The sequence below is a fragment of the Oryzias latipes genome, chromosome 5 (genome assembly GCF_002234675.1).
Source record: "Oryzias latipes chromosome 5, ASM223467v1".
NCBI lineage: Eukaryota > Metazoa > Chordata > Actinopteri > Beloniformes > Adrianichthyidae > Oryzias > Oryzias latipes.
In genome coordinates this window covers 22273160-22293161 of record NC_019863.2, presented here as the reverse complement: position 1 = coordinate 22293161, position 20002 = coordinate 22273160, and the positions used below count along the sequence as shown (strand labels likewise).

Below are 20002 nucleotides of genomic sequence, written 5' to 3'. Positions count from 1 at the left end.
ATTTAAATTGAGCACAGAAAGGAAAAACTGTCTACAGTATGTTAGCTGAAATCCAGAAAAGGAAAAACACGGTAGCTAAAATTCCAAAAGCGGAACAACATGTATAAAATCCAAAAAAAAAAAAATCCAAAAGAAAAAAATGAATTTAGCTATAATTGGTAAGAAAGAAAAAAACATGAGCAAAAACATGAGCAAAAGCAAATTTCAAAAAAATTCAAAACACTAAAATAAAAAAAATAGAAACAAAAAGATGTTACTAACAAAATTGTAAATACGTTGAAAATACATTAGCTAAAAGTGCAAAATAGGAAAAACACGTTGGCCAAAATCCACAAAAAAAATACATTTGTCAAAATTCAATAAAGGGAAAAACATGTTAGCTACCCCCCCATGTTACTTTTTGTATCAAAACTTTAACTGTGACATATGTGCTTATGCATTTTATGTATGTGATGATTAAAAAAAAAGTTTGCGTTGTGTTTCCTCCACTTTATGCAGATCTTTTCTTTTGCTTTTCCGTAACACCTCCCTGCTCTTCTCACTGCCAACGGAAACACCGACAGTTCCTGAGTTGACAAATTGTCTATGGTAGCGCCGGAGCTGGCCCCGGAGCTCTGAGCTCTGCCTTATGAATACACCTGTCAGTGTGTTTACTGTGAATGCGCTGTAACACAGGATCCAGGGCGCAGCAGCTGACTCAAATGTGGGAATGAAAAAGAGCTCTGCTTGGAGTTTTCTGATATTCATCTGAGTTCAGGTGACAGAGACAAAAAACGGAGCAGGAAGCAGTGAAATCTGAAGATTTATTCGTTTATTTTTGGATCAGTTTAGCTTGACATTGTAATTATGTGGTCCATAGCCACATTTTACATTCATGATTCCTGGGGAGCAGACAGATCAACTCTTTTATAACTCCCTAGATATTTGATGGATATGCATTTATTTATGTAATTTTCTCTGATCGTAGACTTCAATATTTATGGACTAAAATGTCAGAATAAAGACCATAATGTAATCCTAGTAATTATTAATTTTATGATTATTTCTATCAAAAAAAGAAAGTGCTTTACACCCCACAGTTTGTTGAATGTTAATTTGTTAAAATTTAAACTTTAAGTTTGCACTAGTCCAACCCCTCTCTAGGGACTGAGTTTCAGAGCCCAGGCTATGTGTGGAGGTGAGCCCGACTATATCTAGACGGTATCTCTCAACCTCTCGCACCAGCTCAGGCTCCTTCCCTCCCAGAGAGGTGACATTCCATGTCCCAAAAGCCAGGTTCCATGATCGGGGTACGGGCCGCCGAGGCACCCGCCCTCGACTGCCACCCAAACCACATTGCACCGGCCCCTTTTGAGGTCTCCCACGGGTGGTGGGCCCATGGGAGAGTGGTCCCACGTCGCTCCTTCGGGCTGTGCCCGACCGGGGCCCGTGGGAAGGGCCCCGGCCACCAAGCGCTCGCCTGCGAGCCCCGACCCTGGGCCTGGCTTCAGAGCGGGGCCCCGGTGACGCCAATCCGGGCGACGTAATCGGGTCCTTGTTCTGTCTTATCATAAGGGGGTTATGATAAGACCCCCAAGCTACCTTTCTCCGGTTTGACCGGAGAAAGGTAGCTTGCCATCTCTCGGTGGGTGGAGTGTCCTTGCCCAAGGTGGAGGAGTTTAAATACCATGGGGTCTTGTTCACGAGTGAGGGAAGATCGGAGCGTGAGATCGACAGGCGGAGCGGAGCGGCGTCCGTAGTTATGCGGTCGCTCTATCGGTCCGTCGTGGTGAAGAGAGAGCTGAGCCGAAAAGCAAAGCTCTCAATTTACCGGTCGATCTACGTTCCAGTACTATCCTATGGTCATGAGCTATGGGTCATGACCGAAAGAACGAGGTCCCGAATACAAGCGGCTGAAATGAGCTTCCTCCGTAGGGTGGCTGGGCGCTCCCTTAGAGATAGGGTGAGAAGCTCGGTCACCCGCGGGGAGCTCGGAGTAGAACCGCTTCTCCTCCACATCGAAAGGAGCCAGTTGACTGGCTCGGGCATCTAGTCCGGATGCCCCCGGGACGCCTCCCTGGAGAGGTGTTCCGGGCATGTCCCACTGGGCGGAGACCCAGGACACGCTGGAGAGACTACGTCTCTCGGCTGGCCTGGGAACGCCTCGGGGTCCCCCCAGAGGAGCTGGAGGAAGTGGCTGGGGTGAGGGAAGTCTGGGCATCTCTGCTCAGTCTGCTGCCCCCGCGACCCGGTCACGGACAAGCGGAGGAAGATGGATGGATGAAGTTTGCACTATTTATAAAAGAGTTGTTAAAATCAATGGGGGAAATAGATTTTTACTCTCACAATCAGTAAAAATAAGAACAGCATGGAAAGGTGTAATAAATATTTTTGTAAATAACCTCTGAAAAGAAGAACAAATTGACTTAAAATGAACATCAAAAAACTTTTCCCACTCCTTTTTTGGTCCACTTGCTCTAAAATAATTACTTCAAGAAGTGGATTGATATTTTTGGAACTGTTGAAGGGTTTTTCCAAATGCTAATCTTGAAATCAACATTAGCCCTTTAGAAAAAAGTAAATAATAATTTTGCAATAACTACAAATGTTTTGTCATAGTTAGGGTCTCCGGTGTTGCTGCAGTTAAAAGCAGTTTTGAATTTATTCTGGACAGGTCAAATATCATGAAAATCTCTTTATTTTTAGCAAAATTTCCCAAAACATATTTGTGAAGTTGCAAAACTGCCAAAATAAATGTATTATCGGAAGTTATAAAAAGGTTGCAGTTTTAAGCACCATATTTTTTTGGAGTAGAGGCAAACTTAAAATCATTTAATTTTCCCCAAAGTTGACAATATGGCAATAGTATGGCAATGTTCCATATGCTAAGCTTTAGGTAAGGGCTTACGCAAATAGATCATCAAATCATCAAATGATCGTCTAGAAATGAAAAATAAAGGGAAGTAAAAAGAACCTTTACACCTTTGTTGCTAAAGGTTTAGTCACACCTGTACGGGGGTTGACCTGTACGAGTGCCGTGTGTTTCAGGGTTGTCCAGGTCCATACGGTGTAATAGACAGGAGAATAAGGATTTCGAGGGAGCGCAGGTGTGTCTTGCAGTTCTCTTAAGGCTCCTATGGCTACCTAAGGTATGTCATAAAAATAGAGTATACAATTGTTGTGCTTGCTGTAAATGTATCTTGACCTATAATGCAAAAATAATGTAATTTGCACCCACTTATGGCGTATGGTTGATGATGTCATGTTGTTTCCACTGAGCGGTCTGGTCCACGCTGGTATTTTTAGTGTTTCTATTATAAAATGGACCCATTAAGCTGGACCAGACCTTACTATATTTTGGCCCCCATTGGTTGTAGGTTCCATATAAAAATAGAACGGACCGCTTAAGGCGGAGCTACTGATGAAACCTGTTGATTGGCTGAAGGTCACTGTGACAAAAGAAATCTCCAAGAAAGCAGCTTTATTTTTTTTCGATTCCTGCAATCTTCTCTCAAACAACATTACATGCTTTGTATAAATGCAGTACAAAAGAGATGTTGGATGACCTCCTTTGGTGTTGCTGTCAGCTTCACCCCGCATGTGCCGCGACCGCCTAATTTTGAGTGAAAACGCTCACCTAAATTGCATGGACCATTCTAAACTGTACCAGACCGCTCAGTGGAAATACCATACCCTTACGCCGCACGCAAATGGCTAGTAAAGTGTGTGTATTGGCTCCTTATTGACCGTGCACGAATGCTGCACGCACAAAATGTGCACGTGATACAAAAGTGCCCATTGAAAGCCCATAGGGTGCTCACACAAACTACTCTCTGATTGTCTAGTTTCTGAATTGCTAACATTCAGGCAGCATGCAAGGAGCCCAAATTATTTGCTGAACATCATTTATGGGCTACTAGCACAATCCACAGGATTTGCAGGGGTAAAAATAATGAAAAACAAATACAACACACCTCTGTCCCACATATTTCATGCTTACTTATTCTTGCGTGCTGTTTTTGTGTTCTCTATGACCTGTTAATCTACCAGGATAGATGCTGGTAGAAAAAAAAGGGCATAAGCACTTTCACTCTACAGGCTCACCGAGTGGCCTACGACCTTGTAGTTTCATGCAGGCTGCCTTTGCGCCCTGTACAGGTTTGCCTATTTTTACCGCCGGCTTACAACCCGTATACGCCCGTCAGGGTAGCTATGATTAAGGCTTTAAGGAAAACTTGAAAATCTACTTTAAGAAAATGACCTGAAATTTAAAACCACAGAGAGATCAGCCTTGTAAAAAAAATGGCATCGTTGCCACGGACCATCACCTTCAAAGAGGCTGCCAATGCAAATCACGATGTGGCTCCCCTGCCAATTTTTTTCTTTGTGATTAAATCTTGAGTTAACATAACCTATCGCTATAATGTCAAACTGTGGTTTATTAGTGGCTCGGGCTGCTCAGGGGCTGGAAGAGGCTCGGTGGGAACGACGGTGAGGGCCGTTTTGACAGTCCTCTCAACTTTAACAAATGGCACTGCGCCTGCCTGCATAAAGCACTGGGGGACACATGTGGTGTTAAAAAGGGGGAAAATTCCCCTTCATTGATAGATACACCTATATGTGCATCAACACACCAGCAGTGATGGATAGATGCAAGATTTTCTTTCCTTTTTTTGTAGAAATACAACAGTGATAACTTGTTAGTTATGATTGTTAGAGAGACTTTGTTAGAATTTCTGCTTGACTGTGTGTGTGTGTGTGTGTGTGTGTGTGTGTGTGTGTGTGTGTGTGTGTGTGTGTGTGTGTGTGTGTAAGAGAGAGTGCTGACTGCTCTGTCTGAGCTCCTACGGCCTTGGGAAAGCCAGGTGATCCAGTGCTGCGGCTGTACAATCCCAAGTCTATTTGATGAGGAGACCTCATACAAAATTTATGGGAACCTCAAGGTCACGAGCAGTTCAAACAGAGCATGCTCAGACCAGCGCGCTCGCCTGGACCTAGTCTGACTTACAGTAAGCTCCTCTCTTAGTGTGTTTGACTGCAGGCTGACATTCAGATCTCAGCTTTCTGTTTGACTTTAAATGGATCACAGAGTCCACGACGACATAACTGCTGTTGTTATCAGGGTGGGGTAATTGGATTTGATTTTTATTTTCTTGAAGTGTCACTGATGAAAATTTTCCTTTTGGTCCTTTTAAACATGTTACCGTTGCATTTTTCTCATGATGGCGGACACATGACAAAAAATGAAGCTAAAAATTGCATTTCTAAGTATTTCTTTATTTAAATCACTGTGAATCAGGAGCAGATAAAAAATTCAGCTTGAAAAAGATCATATAGAAAATATAGATAGTGCAAATATTGCTCGCCATTTTCGTTGCACCAGTAATGTTATGTTGGGGTTGTGAAGGATTGTAAGGTAGTGGGGGAGGGTGTAAACAGAGATATATCATCATCATCATATATCTAATAGTAAAAGGTGTCAAGAGTAGTTTATTATTAGAATCCCATAAATAACTTATTCTCATCTTTAGCTGTGACTAGTAGCTGTTCAGAATAAAAGTATATGACTGCATTTATATGCATTGAAATTGGACTCCACTGCTTTTGTCATGTTTAGATTCTATAGTAAAGGGAGCCATGTTCAAATGGAATTTCTTGTATTTTTAATTCAAGTAAATCTGCTGCAGCAGGAAGATCTTATTTGACATGGGGTATTTTATTTTGAAAGGAACTTGTACGTGCAAGGGAAAACTTTTACACAGTGAAAATTATAACTGTTATTATTTAGACATTGTAAATATTTAAAAGCAACATTTCAATGGTTTATTGGCCACAGAAACATAAATAAAGTGTTTTGGGTTTTTTTCAAACTGGGAGGTGGGACTATTGATGCTAAAGTCAGTTCAGTCGCCAATTTTCTACAATACAGATGTAGCGTTATTGGAACCACCAGTAAGCAGTGAGCTGGTCTGAGTCAACATTTCCATGGCAACTACTCTCGTCAATCAGGTGTGATCTTGTTGAAAGGCAACACACCCCTACGACTTGAACGCGGGTTTGGGAGAATCTGTGAAACATTTTGAATGTTTGACCTGAGGCCATGTACTGTTATCAGGGCATCTGATTGGTCAGTTCATAACTTGAAAAACTTGCAAGAAAGAAAAAATCGGAAGAAAATGTTAAAAAATAGTAATATTTCTTCTAATAAATGTAATGACTGAGTAATAGTAATTATTTCTCTATTTCTCTGGGTTTTGGTCAATAAAAAACTGGACCAAAAGGCTCTTTAAATATTAACTGTTGCAGACCCCCTACTCTTAGTTCACCATATTTGCATATAGGTCACGCTAATCTTTTAAAGGTTTGTTTTGTTGGGTTTTTGTTGGTTTTTGCCCAAAATACAAAAGACGTTTTGGACTTCTGCATCAAATTTATTCACTTTCAATGGGGAAAAAAAGCCAAAAAAATGTTTGAAGCTTACACAAAAGAGGTGGAAATGAGTTTCCTCCATGGGGGGATTTTGCAGCATCTGTACGTCTGGGACTTTTGCAGCTGTATTGAGTATCAGGTGTTTGATGAAGCAGCTTTTTAAAAAAAATTTTTATTTTATTTTATTCCAAGGCTCCCACAGATGAGACTCCGGCTCATCCCATTTTCTCAGCTGAAATCAATTATGGGAACATTTGCACCTGGTGGAAAATGAAGAGGCACATTTTTTAGCAAATGAACAATATTCAAAGAGTGGGGCTGACAGCTGTGAGAAAGCACCCCATTACACACACAGTTCTCCTTCGGTGTCCCTTTGGTATAAAGAGGTTACAGCTGCCTCATAGAGGTGCGACATGCAGTTTGTTCCACGAAAGGTCCTTTTTGTGCATTTTGTAATGTTTCTTTTTGTTTCATCGCTGGTTATGATGAATTAATTACACACAAAAAAAAAGGTCAATGCAACAAACTGCAATTTGTCCAGGAATTGGTCATTCTTGCAACCAAAAATTTGACAATATTTAGACATAATACAACATCTGGTAACAACCCTCTGGCTTTAAGCTTGTGGTGTTACCTAAAAGCTCTTGCAAGGCAAGTTTACTTGTTTAGTGCATCTTGGGACAATTTAAAGTGCTTTGCAGAAAAGATTAAAACATTTTTTGAAGAAATATTAAAGGTGTGATTACTGAATTAAAAATGTTTAAAAAAAAGTTTAAAAATAACAGATTTTATACTAAACTAAAAATGAAAAGTCAAAATTTTAAGTTTTGACAAAAAAACAATTAAACGCAACTGAGAACCTGGATTTAAATAAACTGATCTAGGTCTTTCTGGAAGTTTGCTCTAGATATATGATGCATAGAAGCTGAATGCAGCTTTTTAGACTCTTGGAATTGACAACAGAACAGATCAAGAAGAGCGGAAAGGTCTAGTTGGTACAGGGATTGGCAAATTCAGGCCTGGAGAGCCGGTGTGTCTGCATGATTTCCAGATGTCCAAGCCCGTACTCATGACTGATTACCTGGTGCAGGTGTGTCCAGCCAATTACAACATGCCAGAGCAGGGTATTTTGGAAAACATGCAGGAATCAAGCTCCTGGAGTTGCCCATCCCTGAGTTGGTAATTTTGTATTTTAGTCCTTTATATTCTTTATAAACCAGCAACAGAACTTTAAAGTCTATCATCCTCTGGCAGATTAGCAGCCAGTGCAAAGACATCAGAACTGGACTGATCAGGTCTACTTTTTTGGTCCTTGTGAGAAGCCGAGCCACAGAGTTCTAAATAAGCTGCAGTTTCCTTATTGATTTTTACAGAAGTCAAGTCGTCAAAAGATGAAAACATGGACTACTTAAACATTAAATTTTGAAAGAATGACAGTGGGCTGATTTTGTGACTGCCTTATATCAGACTCACATCTGCCCTCATTGTTGGATATGGGTTGCCTGTGGGCGAAAAATAGACCAACCTGTACAGAGTAGAAAATACCAAGGTCGTAGACCATAATCCCACCCCTTATTTCTGAGTTACAAGCAGGTAGGCATTGGGTCCTATTTTTAGAGTCTTTGGTATGACTGGAATGTGGATTTAAAGTCATGACCTTTTAGTTTCTAGAATTCAAATCAAACTTTATTTATGAAAAAAGCGCGTCTCATACATTGCGCAACTCGTAGCACTTTAACATTTCAAACAAAAACAAAAAAACAAAACACAATATTACAATAAAAACCCAATCCACCCTTCACCCTTCCCATTCCCCTCCATTAAAACATACGACCCATGACCCCACATACAATGAATACTGATAAAAGCAACTTCTAAAAGAAATGTAAGGCTTGGCTCTGCTGTTAGGAAACCCTATTTGGGAATCTCTTCATACCAGGAGTCAGCTGGGCCGCAGTGCCCACCCACACCGGGACGGCAAAGGGGTCCAATTCACAGCTATGAGGCTGCAAAGTTCAACTTCAGCCGCCCCACCAAGGGCAACAACTGCAGACCAAGCCGGCAAGTCCTGGCAGAAAAGAGCCCCTCAAGAAACACTGTCTTTTCAGAGTTTTTCTTGGAAAGACACTCTTCCAGTAGGCTACTGAGTTGGTAACGACTTGAGTGTGGCACAAGGTTACCATGAAACAGTGTCACTCCTATATTGCAAGTGCAAGCAACTTACATTATCCCTACACATACTTCACAATACGCTAATGCCTCATTTCCACTAAGCAGTACAGTACGGTACGGTCCAGACTAGTGCGGTATTTTAAGTGTTTCATTACCCCGATTGGGTCTAATAATCCCTCCCCCTTTGAAACAGGAAAAGCAGACATATCATTTACATTCTCCCTGTACGCTATAAGGAAGCAGGAGGCGTGGTCATGGGTGAGGTAGATGCAAATTTCATGTTTCTATGTCATTGATTGCATGAATACTAAGGCTGTCTATGTAACTGGGGGTTGGGCAGTTCGTGTTGATCTTCATCTTCCTCAGATCACATGAAACGGCAGAGCCGTAGTATCACAGTGTGTCTCAGGTGTTTCTGCAGGAAAAGTCGGTGGGAGGTTCACTGATTGGCACAGAAACACCCAGCCTGCTGGCTCCTCCGGGGGGGAGTTGTGGATTGTCCGGACTGCCCTGCTTCATCTCCCATTAAATGTGATCACGCTGAGCGGCTCAGACCCTAACTAGCCAACAATCCTTGCTTTTTTCTATTTAACCTCCTTTAGAAACTCAAAGGCGTTGCAGCTAAACAAATTATGGCTGAAAATGTTTGTCTTTTCAGAGTTTTTCTTGGGGAAAAACACGGCGCTTTTCCCTGACAGTCGCTGGAAGTTTGAAAGTATCGAGGCAAAATCAGTCACATTTAGTGACTGGCATAGGCTGTTAGATGAATAATGCAGGCGACAAGATGAAAGACAGCCTTGTGTTTTGTAGTGTGTCAGGCAGGAAACCGGGGAAGCCAGGAGTGGCTTTAAGACTGCATGATGCATCATTCTAACTGCCTTTTAGTTTGCCTGCGAGGCTAAAAATGATATTGATTTTCTTCCTCCTCCTTATCATTGGAATTTTCATTTCACAGCTCTGTTGCTGAGGGACACATATACCTGCCGTTCCTATACCGCTCTATCCCTCCGACGCTATAAGAAAGCCAACTTTTCAGGCTAATGCTGCCAGGCAGAGCGCCGTTCTCTCCTCTGCGGCGATCATATTCCACTTTGCATCTCCTCCAGCGACGTCAAACTTGAGCATTTTACAACCAAACGTTATTAAGAGCTTCGCTTCAGACTGTGGCTCCGACTAAGAGCTGTCACTTTGTAGATTCAAATTGCTTGTGAGGGTATGTGGTGACCTTTCTTGTAGGAATAAGTCTGTAGCCGGATTGGGCAGGAGCGTGTCAGAAACTCAAACAGAAAATAATTAGAAAACTCTCAAAGATCAGGGGTTTGTTGACGCTTCAGGTTTGTCTCACAAAATGTTTAGTTTCAATTAGCATTAAGTCGCAGGATCTAACAGATGGACAGTTGTGAATTGTTGATACAATAGTCCCTTGTTTTTTGCTGAAGTCTTTCTAAAAATAAAATTAAACGCTCACTGTGAAGAAAATCATACTTGTGCTGTTTTCCATGATCTAGTTGCATTTTTTTTTTTTATAATGGGGGTCATGTATAATCCAATTTAAGATTAAAACTGTAGTTCTAAGTATTACTTTTTTGACATTGCGTTGGATGAGGTGCAAATAAAAACTGGATGTTTGAAAAAGCTCGAACTTCTGATGCAGCTACTGCCGTGGGCGGGGCTAAAGTCTTGCGTTTTTCATTCCAAATCATCCACTTGCAGACAAAAAGATCCGTATACCATTTCATTTCCTCATCTAAGCTCTCATCTAGCTGTAAACTGAGCTGCTGGATGGCTCCAATATTGTTTGCCATTTTTGGCTACACTAATGCTAGTTTGGGCTTGTGAGGCACTTGTCGCTAGCGGGAGAGTGTAAACAAAGGAATGCTGGGAAATTACCTAGGCTAACTTCTACGCCAACAGTCCCGCCCACAACCCAAAAGCGATTTTCTAAAGAACTCTTGCTTCACTGCAGAAAATATGTTTTAAAAAATGAAACAGGCTTTTTGATTTGAGCTAAATGTGTGTAATTGTAATTAAAAGAGCACTAGGAACAATTCTACAATAAAAAACCAACAATATGTGTGGCAACCTAAAGATGTTTTAAGACTATAAAACTCATCATTACACACTTTATACACTTTTCTTAGACACATATTTACGTTTTAGCACTTTTAGCACTTTCTCTCTGGGTTAAACTCTCATAGTTCAAACCCTCGTTAACAAAAAAAAACATGTTGAATGTGTCGTTGAATGAAAAAGATTTGCTCACGATCCAAGATTTGTCTAAAATTTACATCTTGAACACATTCTGTACAGGAAACATAGCACGGAAGAGATTGTGTAACTCCACAATCCACAAAACTGAAACGTTGGTAAAGGTGAACCACATAATAGCGAGAAACCACTGCATAGTAACTGTAATGTGGAAGAAAGTTACAACAGCATTATCTTTATATAGACGCATACTGTAATACGGCTTTCAGTGTCAATCTTTTGTATTCTATTCAGTTTTGCTGTACAATTCTGGCCAACCGTTTTACCTTTCCAGCAATTGTGGGCAGGTTCATATAATTAAGGGAAAAATCCAACAGTTGCCCCAAAGGAAGCTCGCCTCCATCACATGTATCTATGATCTCATCACTTGTCTACAACTCACAGCTTGTGGCCATAGGTGAGGGTTGATTTAAACGGTCTACTTCTGATTGGAAGTTCGCAGGTTTGGTTCCCGCCTTGCCCCTCCCCCATGTGACGAAGTGTCCTTGGACACTGAAACCCACATTGGTGCCAGTGTTATGCAGCTGAGCTGGCATCAGGGTGTAAACTTCTGTGTGCATGGGTAATAGGAAGTGTAAAGCGCTTCGAGGCTTTATACACCATTTACCATTTAAAGTGAGCATATTCCCTTACAATCTAAATCATTCTTACCCCACAACGAACCATTAAAAAACTGTAGCTGCTGATCTGTCAATCTCACACTCCATTAAAGGTTATAATGTGAAAACTAAATCATCTTAATTAATTAACATAATTTATTTTTTAATCTCCAAACAATTTGCAACAAAATCCTACCAAGTGTGAGACATTAAACAAATTTTTACATCAGTTTTTACAAGGCTGGTGCGGAATGTTGAACATTTTACTATGAACTGATTTCATTAACAGTGCAAACCAAACGCATCACCGGCTGGTGTTGAGCCATAACGTGTCCAACAACGGGATAAGTACTTATGATCGGCTATACTTTCTTTATTCTTTAAAAAACTTGTCCTTTAAGTCGTGTTTCAGTGTTTCATATTTCATACTTTGGACATAAGTTTATGTATTTATTATTAATTTAAAGTATGCATTATTAAAATGGCCTTAAACTTCAAATATTAATGGTTTTGTGTAGAAATGCAAAACTATTCAAAAACTAGTTTTGGTCATTTTCATGCCACAAAACAGACACTTCAAAACTCTGATAATTAATCTGGTTTTAACCTTTCCCTCATGGTCCAACTCTAACCCCGATTACCATGATAACCTGTTCTACATTTGATGACTTTTATTATTAGTTACAGTACTGTATTTTACGCACTATGAAGAGGAAAGCCTTAGTTCTTTTCAAAAACTGAAAGTGCACCATATAATCCGGAGCGTCTCATATATTCATGTATTCAGACTGGACATATTATGTTTGCTGAACGTGAACCAGAGTTTGAATGAATTTGTTTATAAGCTTTAGTCCGGAGCAGGAACGTCTCTCTGACGGCAGTGTGAATACAGACCAAACACCAGATTCAGGACTCTATTTGGACCAAATTCAAGCAGACTGGGTCCAGACTAATCAATGAATACACCCCTAAAGTCTGATTGACTAGTTAACTTACTTCTGATTCACTTAATGTGCTTTTTCATTGATGATGCGCAATAAATCAGTGTGCCCAATAGTACCAAAAGTACTGTATTTTTAATGTATAAATGGCATCTTTTAGCTATGAAGTGCCTTCATTCAAAGCAATTATCATGTTGCATGGAGTTTGGTATTTTGGCCGAAGATGCAATGAATTTCCAGTCTTGGACTTGAATCCAACCAACTGGCAGATCGACAATTTGACCCGTTGAGTTCCATCCACTCATCCAGTTTCTACGTTTTCCACAGGAAGAGTCAGTGCAGCAGCTCAGAGAAGAAGTTTGTGGCAAAGATAAATGCACCATTTGGTACTATAGATCTTTCTAGAGCAGGGTTGCCAAACCCTGCAATTCCTGGGGCTTTCTCTGTCCGTCTTGCTGCAGATTGGTTGGATCAGATGATTCCAGGTTCTGAGTGATGGAACTCAGCTGGGCCCAGTAATCATCAGAACGTAGAGTGGTAAACAATCAGGTGGATAGATATGAAGCACCACCCTCGTTTTTGAACAACAGCATCCACAGATGATTGTTTACGACCCAATAACTATCACGACCACCATAAATTTGGGCTGCCGCACTATGGGACTAACGTGACATTTAATTGAATTTAAAGTAATACAATGTGACTTACATTGACAGCAAAATTAACTCCTGAGCAAAGTCAAATCTGATGACAAATGTTTCAGTTTTCTTCTGTGTAATTTGATAACATGGAGCCTGGTGGCTGGTTTTGTCCTCCCAGCTTGATGCTGCTGAACCAATCAAATCAATCTCTGTGCTAAAACACTGAGTGCCAATCCTCAGGGAGCCCAGCTACTGATTGTGTTTGCATTTTTCAGATGGTCACTAAACGGAACACTCATTGATCCGGGGCACAACTACCGGCGTCGGGTGTCTGGGGGCAGCCTGATCATTAGCAACCTGGACAAGGACCAAGACAGTGGCGTGTACCAGTGCACTGCTTTCAACACGAGGGGCTCTATCTTGAGCCGCAAAGCCAGCCTTCAGTTTGCATGTAAGTGATGCTGGAATTTTCTTTTCTTCCCTCCACTTCTCATTTAGATCGGTTGGGAATAGATTTTTTCAAGATGTGACGCAGAAGTCGAGTGAAATGTCAGATGCAGCGAACACAGGGGTAGCCTCTTACCGCCTCTGAACCCCATTGATTCTCATTAGTGCTTCCTGCTCTGACAGCATCTGCGCTTCGTCCAAACACTCATATTTTGTCAAGTGATACTCCCCATCCTGTGATCCAGACTTTTCAGACAGACCAAGTCATTTTTTTGTACTTTTGCCCAGCAGTCATTCACTTCATGCATAATGTATGCTTAACGGCCACATTAAAGACAGAAGAGGGAGAACTTACCTGCCGCACCGGCCCTATAGAGGCACCAATCTTTTTCTGATCAAGCCTGCCGACTATTGATCCCATCCCAAGGATAGGGAGCATTCCACTTCCTCTTGTGAGATGGACTGCCATTACCCCTATAGCTCAGTAATGAATCTCACTTGTGTGGGCCAAGTGAAGAGCGGATCTGCTTGACATTTATTGTCTGGCCTATTGCATGGTGAGGGAGCCCTCTTACATCAGGAAGGCTGATGCTGTTTTTCCTTGTGATTAAGGCCCTGAGATGAAAATTACGCATTTTTGTGTCTTTTCTTTGTCCTTAAAACTAAGCTTATTACTCAGTTAGTGACGCTATGACATGCAGAAAGAGTTATTGAGCGGATCAGATCTAGTTTTTTTTTTTTTTTTTACTTATTCTTCATATTTTTGCTGAATTTTGTGTGTCTTCTGTTTGCTGCCGATTTTGGAGTTACAAAAGACATGAAAAATTAATAATTAAATCTAAACTATCATCAGAATAGTTTTTTCCGTAGCGGATCTAGAACATTTCATATGGGGGGGCAGAAGACTTTGGAAGGGGGGCAAAACACCAGAGTGGAAGGCCATTAGATGTGAAAAGATTTTTTAAAAATCTGTATTTCAAACAGTTTTATTGTTGTTAGCTAAGTTGCAAATTTCTAATGCTTAAAGAAGCTTGTTTTGATGATTTCTTAATTTTTGTCAACACTAGATGTGTTTCCATTACACATGTTCACAAAACATTCTAGAAATATTTAAAAATTCCATTTCTTAATTACACGGTTTCCATTAAATCATAATTTTATAAAAATAAACACAAATAAACACAGATCATAGAGCGGCGAGCTCTTTACACGTGGGAGCGGATACGGATGAAGTGATTTCAGGAAATCGTGGTTAGTGATTTGACGGAGGGGCTGTGGAGCCAAGATTTGGAACATGCCTTCTCCAGTCTACACCTGTGTATCAATGCTAACAAAAAGAAATTTATGATTTTTAATCCTCAACCCACTCAGACACCTTGTGAAGGCAGTAAAGCGCTAGCTAAAAGGGAACTAGTGAGACACTAAACGAAAATAAAAATAAAGAAAAATCTAAAACTGCAACATAAAATAAGTTGAAAAATATAAAAGATAGCTGGAAAGGTGCTATTTGATATTAACCCTTGTGCTATCTTAGATGACCCCACCCTTACATTGATGTGTTCTCCCTACCATGACAAAGGTGGATAAAGGTGGAAAGATTTCATGTAATCCATGGACACCAGTGAAGATCACAAATCATTAAAGAAAAAAGGTTCAGAGCACTGTCTAGTGGGGTCTAGATGACCCAACTCCCAATGTTTACAGTGCCTAGGATAGCACAAGGGTTACAAACAGGTTATGTGTTTAATGGTAAGACACCTAAAATTGGCAAAACAAATGAAAGAATACTATTTTCAATTAAGCTCAAACAATATAAACTTTTTTTGGGTGCAAATTATGAGCCCAAATTGCAAAAAGAGTATCTCAATAGTCCAGTAAAGAAATAAGCCCCAGTGGAAGGTGGTTACACCAAGAAACCTAAGGAAGTAGAAAACACCTTTGTTTACAAATAAAACAGTTACAAAATAAAATGTAGGAAAATGTCCTTTGGAATGTTAAAAAGGTTAATTTTTATGCCAGATGTTACATTTACTTCTTGCGTCATTGCTGTCTGTAGATCGACACATAGATTTGCTATAAGTGGGTGAACCCTGACCTTCTTTAAACAAGCTTTTCTTTGGATGATGTTCCACATACATTGATGGATCAAACCCTTCTTTACACAAGAATTCTGATGCATAGAATGAAAAACAGTCATCTCTGAGCTGTGGTTGCCTCCCTCTGCAATCTCTTAGCCCGTGCGACAGAGACAGATTCTGCTTACAAAGGAATCGCTGAAGCTGTTGTGAGTTTGGCCTCTGGCTCTTAAGAGTGGCCGTGTGTGGTCAGTTCACTCCAGCGAAAGCCATTATTCTTCTGCTCTGACGCCCTTCCAGCATTCACAGACCATAACTCCTTGCAGTTTTTGCAATATTTGGTGAAAAAGTCATTCCTTTCTTAGCTCAGTTATAACTAGTAGCTCGTTGAGATGTCAGCTTGTGATTTTCTTTCCCCTGGAATCAGAAATGTCAGGAAATGAGGCCTGTGTTGGCTGAAGCAGACCAGAGGGCTCACAAGGATGTTACCTCTGCCAGTATTTCAAGTCGCCACCTCCCCCTTTTGGCCTCTTGTGGTCCTACTGTGACTTTGCTCTGTTTGATTCCACGGCGGTCAACAGAGAGCCGCTCATTAATCTTAGCGGCACTCTGTCCCACTTCTCTCCATAATCTTCCTCCCTCTAATTTCCCTTATCGGTCACAGTGACTTTCTTTTGTTTGTGTTTGGAAGGCTCGCTCTAGGCTGTTAGCCAGGGGGTGCAGACGGAGCTCAAAGCGAAATGCAGAAGCTTCCCTCCATCAGTCATAGAGCCGGAGGTGGTTTATCCGTCAAGGTTTTTCCTTTTTTTTGTTGTTGTAGCCAGCAGCTGCCCATTCATTTGCAGGGAATAGATTGTGCTGAGAGTATTGATGAGAAAGCTAATGCTTTTAAGTGCAATATTACACCACATTTAATAATGATGTTACTTATTGCTGCTGGCACTACAAACTGTCATTTATCACGGACAAGCCCCCGTGTTTGCTTAGTCCGAGTGCTTCCTTCCTCTCTGCTGCTCACTTGATCCTGTTTCAGTCTAATTTCTTTACCACTGCCACCACGGCATGCGTCTGCCAATGAAACGTCGCCAAGGCGCGTCTGTGCCATTTCATCAGCACTCCGGATGCCTTTGAAAAGTATCGGCTGCTGTCAGAAGACGTCCCTGGGCAATCAGCAAACCTCCATTAAAGTGCTCAAGATGTAGCATCAGAAATGCTCCGTTGTGATTTGAGGAATGATGAGAATCTAGGAAAAGTGGCTTCATCAAAAAAAAAAAAAAAAGTATATAATTGACACACTCTGAATCTGATTTTTTTTTTTTTTTTAGATCTCGACAACTTCAAAACCCAGATGGTAAGGAGTGCCGTCAACGTCCGAGAGGGCCAAGGAGTAGTTCTGCTGTGTGGACCCCCCCCACATTCTGGAGGTGCGTTTGCCATTTCAGCTGTGTTTCATTTCAGGGACGATCAAAAGAATAACCACGTTTTTTAGTATGAAATTTACAATATTGAGTATTTATTGTTGATAGCCAACATTTTACAGTAAAAGCCTTCTTCCGAGACTTCAAAACTTCAGCTAAAGCTGAAAGCAGAACTGAGTTGTACTGCTATTTGCCATCCGCAGGAGGTTCCACTGAAGCTGGTCTTTAGCATCACATCAGGTTAACTATGGTGTCAGTCCTGATTAACAATAGACTGGAAATCTGCTTTCCTTCCAAATGCCTGCAGCTATGAGGATGTAGCACCCCAGCAACCACATTGCAGCTTAGCAACCATAGTTTACATTTACCACATGCACAGATAAAAAATGAGAACTTTTCCTGACAAATGGCTGCATTTTGCAGTCCTTGGCTATGTCTGAATGCCCTCACTACTCTCAAACCCGGGGGTGTCTAGACTTTTGACAAACAGATTTGGTGAGATGTGTGGGCCAACCAATTTGCTTAAATTCTTTGAATCCTTTTAACATTAAATGTAAACAGAGCAGAGATACATCTAACTCTTTTTTTTACTAAACTGTGAATTATGTATTTGATTTTAAAATTAAATAAAAGTCTGTCTGGAAGAAAAAAAAATACTTTTGTCAATACTTAATCTGGGTATGAAACATTTTATGCACAGTTTAATCCTCAATGTAAACTTCTAAATGTAAATCATGTGAGCAAGAATATCTTATATAGATGTAGAAACCACTGTGGTTTTGATCACAGAAACAAATAAATCTGCTCCTCTCATTTGACTCTTAAGGCTCTTCACTCACACTCAGGTGGGTTTCCACTCATCTCATGTGTCCCTGCTTTCATAGCAACCCAATGAAAACATTTCAAATCCCACTCTTTTTCCTTTAAACTGTCTCTCAATGTCAAATATTTACAGTCGACGTTTTAGAAATGTGCTAGAAGGTATCACAGAAAGGTCCCCGTGTTGCTACAGGTTCACAACACCTAAGAACAGAATCTCGCCAATCCCAGTCAAGAAGTTGTACACTGTTTTTAGAAAGTGCTGGGGGGGGGCACATATTATTGATTTTATGACAGAAGCCTGCGAGCCAGTGGAAATATGAACAAAGGCTGCATTTGGTCCACTGCTGGACTTGCCTTTGGACAGTCCTGCCCTAACCCTACATTAATATGGCGTCACCCATCTGCCAAAATAATAGCCAAATAAATACAAACATTTAACAAAGAATATTTACGGATACACTGTGTGCTGATGATGGAAACTTGGGTTTTTTATTAAAAATACATTTACAATACTTTTTTCCAGCTGATAAATGGATTAGATGCATTCTGGTCTATTTTTTGCCAATCCAGTGAGCGTCGATGCACACCAGTTTTTATTCCAGAGACTTTTGGGAAGCTTCCAGGGTGCTGCGCTGGATTTTGGAAAAGTAGATTCAGACACCCGAAAAAAAATGGTGAACGTATCATTTTGTGTAAAAAGTAGTAAGGAGATTTGGACACAACCCCTTAGTGGGTTGTGGTCTCATTCTAACTGAACGAAGAGTTTCTCTGCATCAAACCATCATCTTGTGGCATTAAGTCATCAGTACGTTTTTGCCACAGATCAAGGGTTATTTGAAGTAGGAGTGTTTATGATGGCGTGATGACCGGTACTGTCATCTCACAGCAGGAGGTTTAAAACGCCAACTGGATACTTTTTATTTGATGTTTCTGTGTTCTCTCTGTCCATGTGTGCACTTTTCCTCGAGTACTATAGCTTCCTCCCACAATCCAAAAATACACCGGATGCCCTTAGGAATAAGTCTTTGTCTACATGTGTCGCTGTGATGGACTGGTGTACTCCTCTGTCACTCTAAGACAGATTGGAGAGGCTCTGGCAACCTTGTCACACAGCTAAGGAAACGTGGCTATGGTAAATGGAGCAGTGACAATTGTAGAGGAGTTCACTAAAGTTAAAGGGCAGTAAAAATATAAATTTTAAATGTGACTCCTATTAGGTTTGTAGTTATGTACATCATAGCTTTTTTCCTCTTTTAAGAAGATGATCTGCTCTACAGATTCTACTTTTGCAAGGTTACCATGGTAACCTTAAATAAGGAGGGTGAAAACATAAAACATAAAATATCTGAGAATGAGACAAACAATGCAAACTGTTTACTGAACCATTATATAAATTTGTTCAAATGACTCCTTTCAATATGAGTATTTTGCTAAAAGTTTTTTTTAAATATTTTTTAAGTTTATGGCGTTTGAAAAATGTCAATTCAAACTATAAAAATATAAGTTTAGAAATTATGTTTAATATTTACCACTTCAGATCTCGACAAACACGGATAATACCTGAGCCTTTGAAAGGACGTCCTTGGTGGTTTCACTTGACAGGCTTGTACATCCCTTAATATGAATTTCGATATGGTGTCGAAAATGAAACAAACTTCACGGTTTTCTAGCTCTGCCACACCAAGATGGAGCTCTTACAGTCCAAAAACTATATGTCTGTTACATTTCGATCGATCAACACAAGCTTCTTTCAGTTAAAATGTAAAAAATAGATTTGTTCTTTGATTTGAAAAATTAGCTAAAAATAAAAATGGACCAAAACCATTGTGTAGCTCTGCCTAGTACCCCATCTGCTGCATTTATAGGAAAAAATGAAAACGGTTTATGGTCCTTGCCAGATTAATGTGATCGGCTCTAATGAATTGATAGATCAGAGTATCATCTGCAAAGTGGATGATCTGCCCAGAAATCTATGACAGAAGGGGCTCCAACACTAAACCCTGAGGTACTCCAGTGGACAATAGGGAGGAAAAACCCAGCTGTTATATTTTTAGAGAACACCCATGGTTCTATAACATGTTTTATGAAGCTTTGTTCAGCTCAAAAGTGTGTTGCTAGCCAGTGTTGGGAAAATTAGTTTTGAAGAGTAATTGATTATTTTAGTTACTGATGAAATTGTAATTAAATTACTCATTCGCGTATTTAAAAAAT

General features: G+C 40.4%; 1 protein-coding gene across 1 annotated transcript in view; it reads left to right on the top strand.

The window, feature by feature from the left end:
* Nucleotides 1-20002, top strand: part of LOC101162284 (contactin-3) — an 89012-nt gene that overhangs the window by 23280 nt on the left and 45730 nt on the right. The window contains exons 4-5 of the mRNA XM_020703382.2: nt 13305-13480; nt 16877-16975. Coding sequence (XP_020559041.1) covers nt 13305-13480; nt 16877-16975 — 275 coding nt within the window. The remainder of the gene's footprint in view (nt 1-13304; nt 13481-16876; nt 16976-20002) is intronic.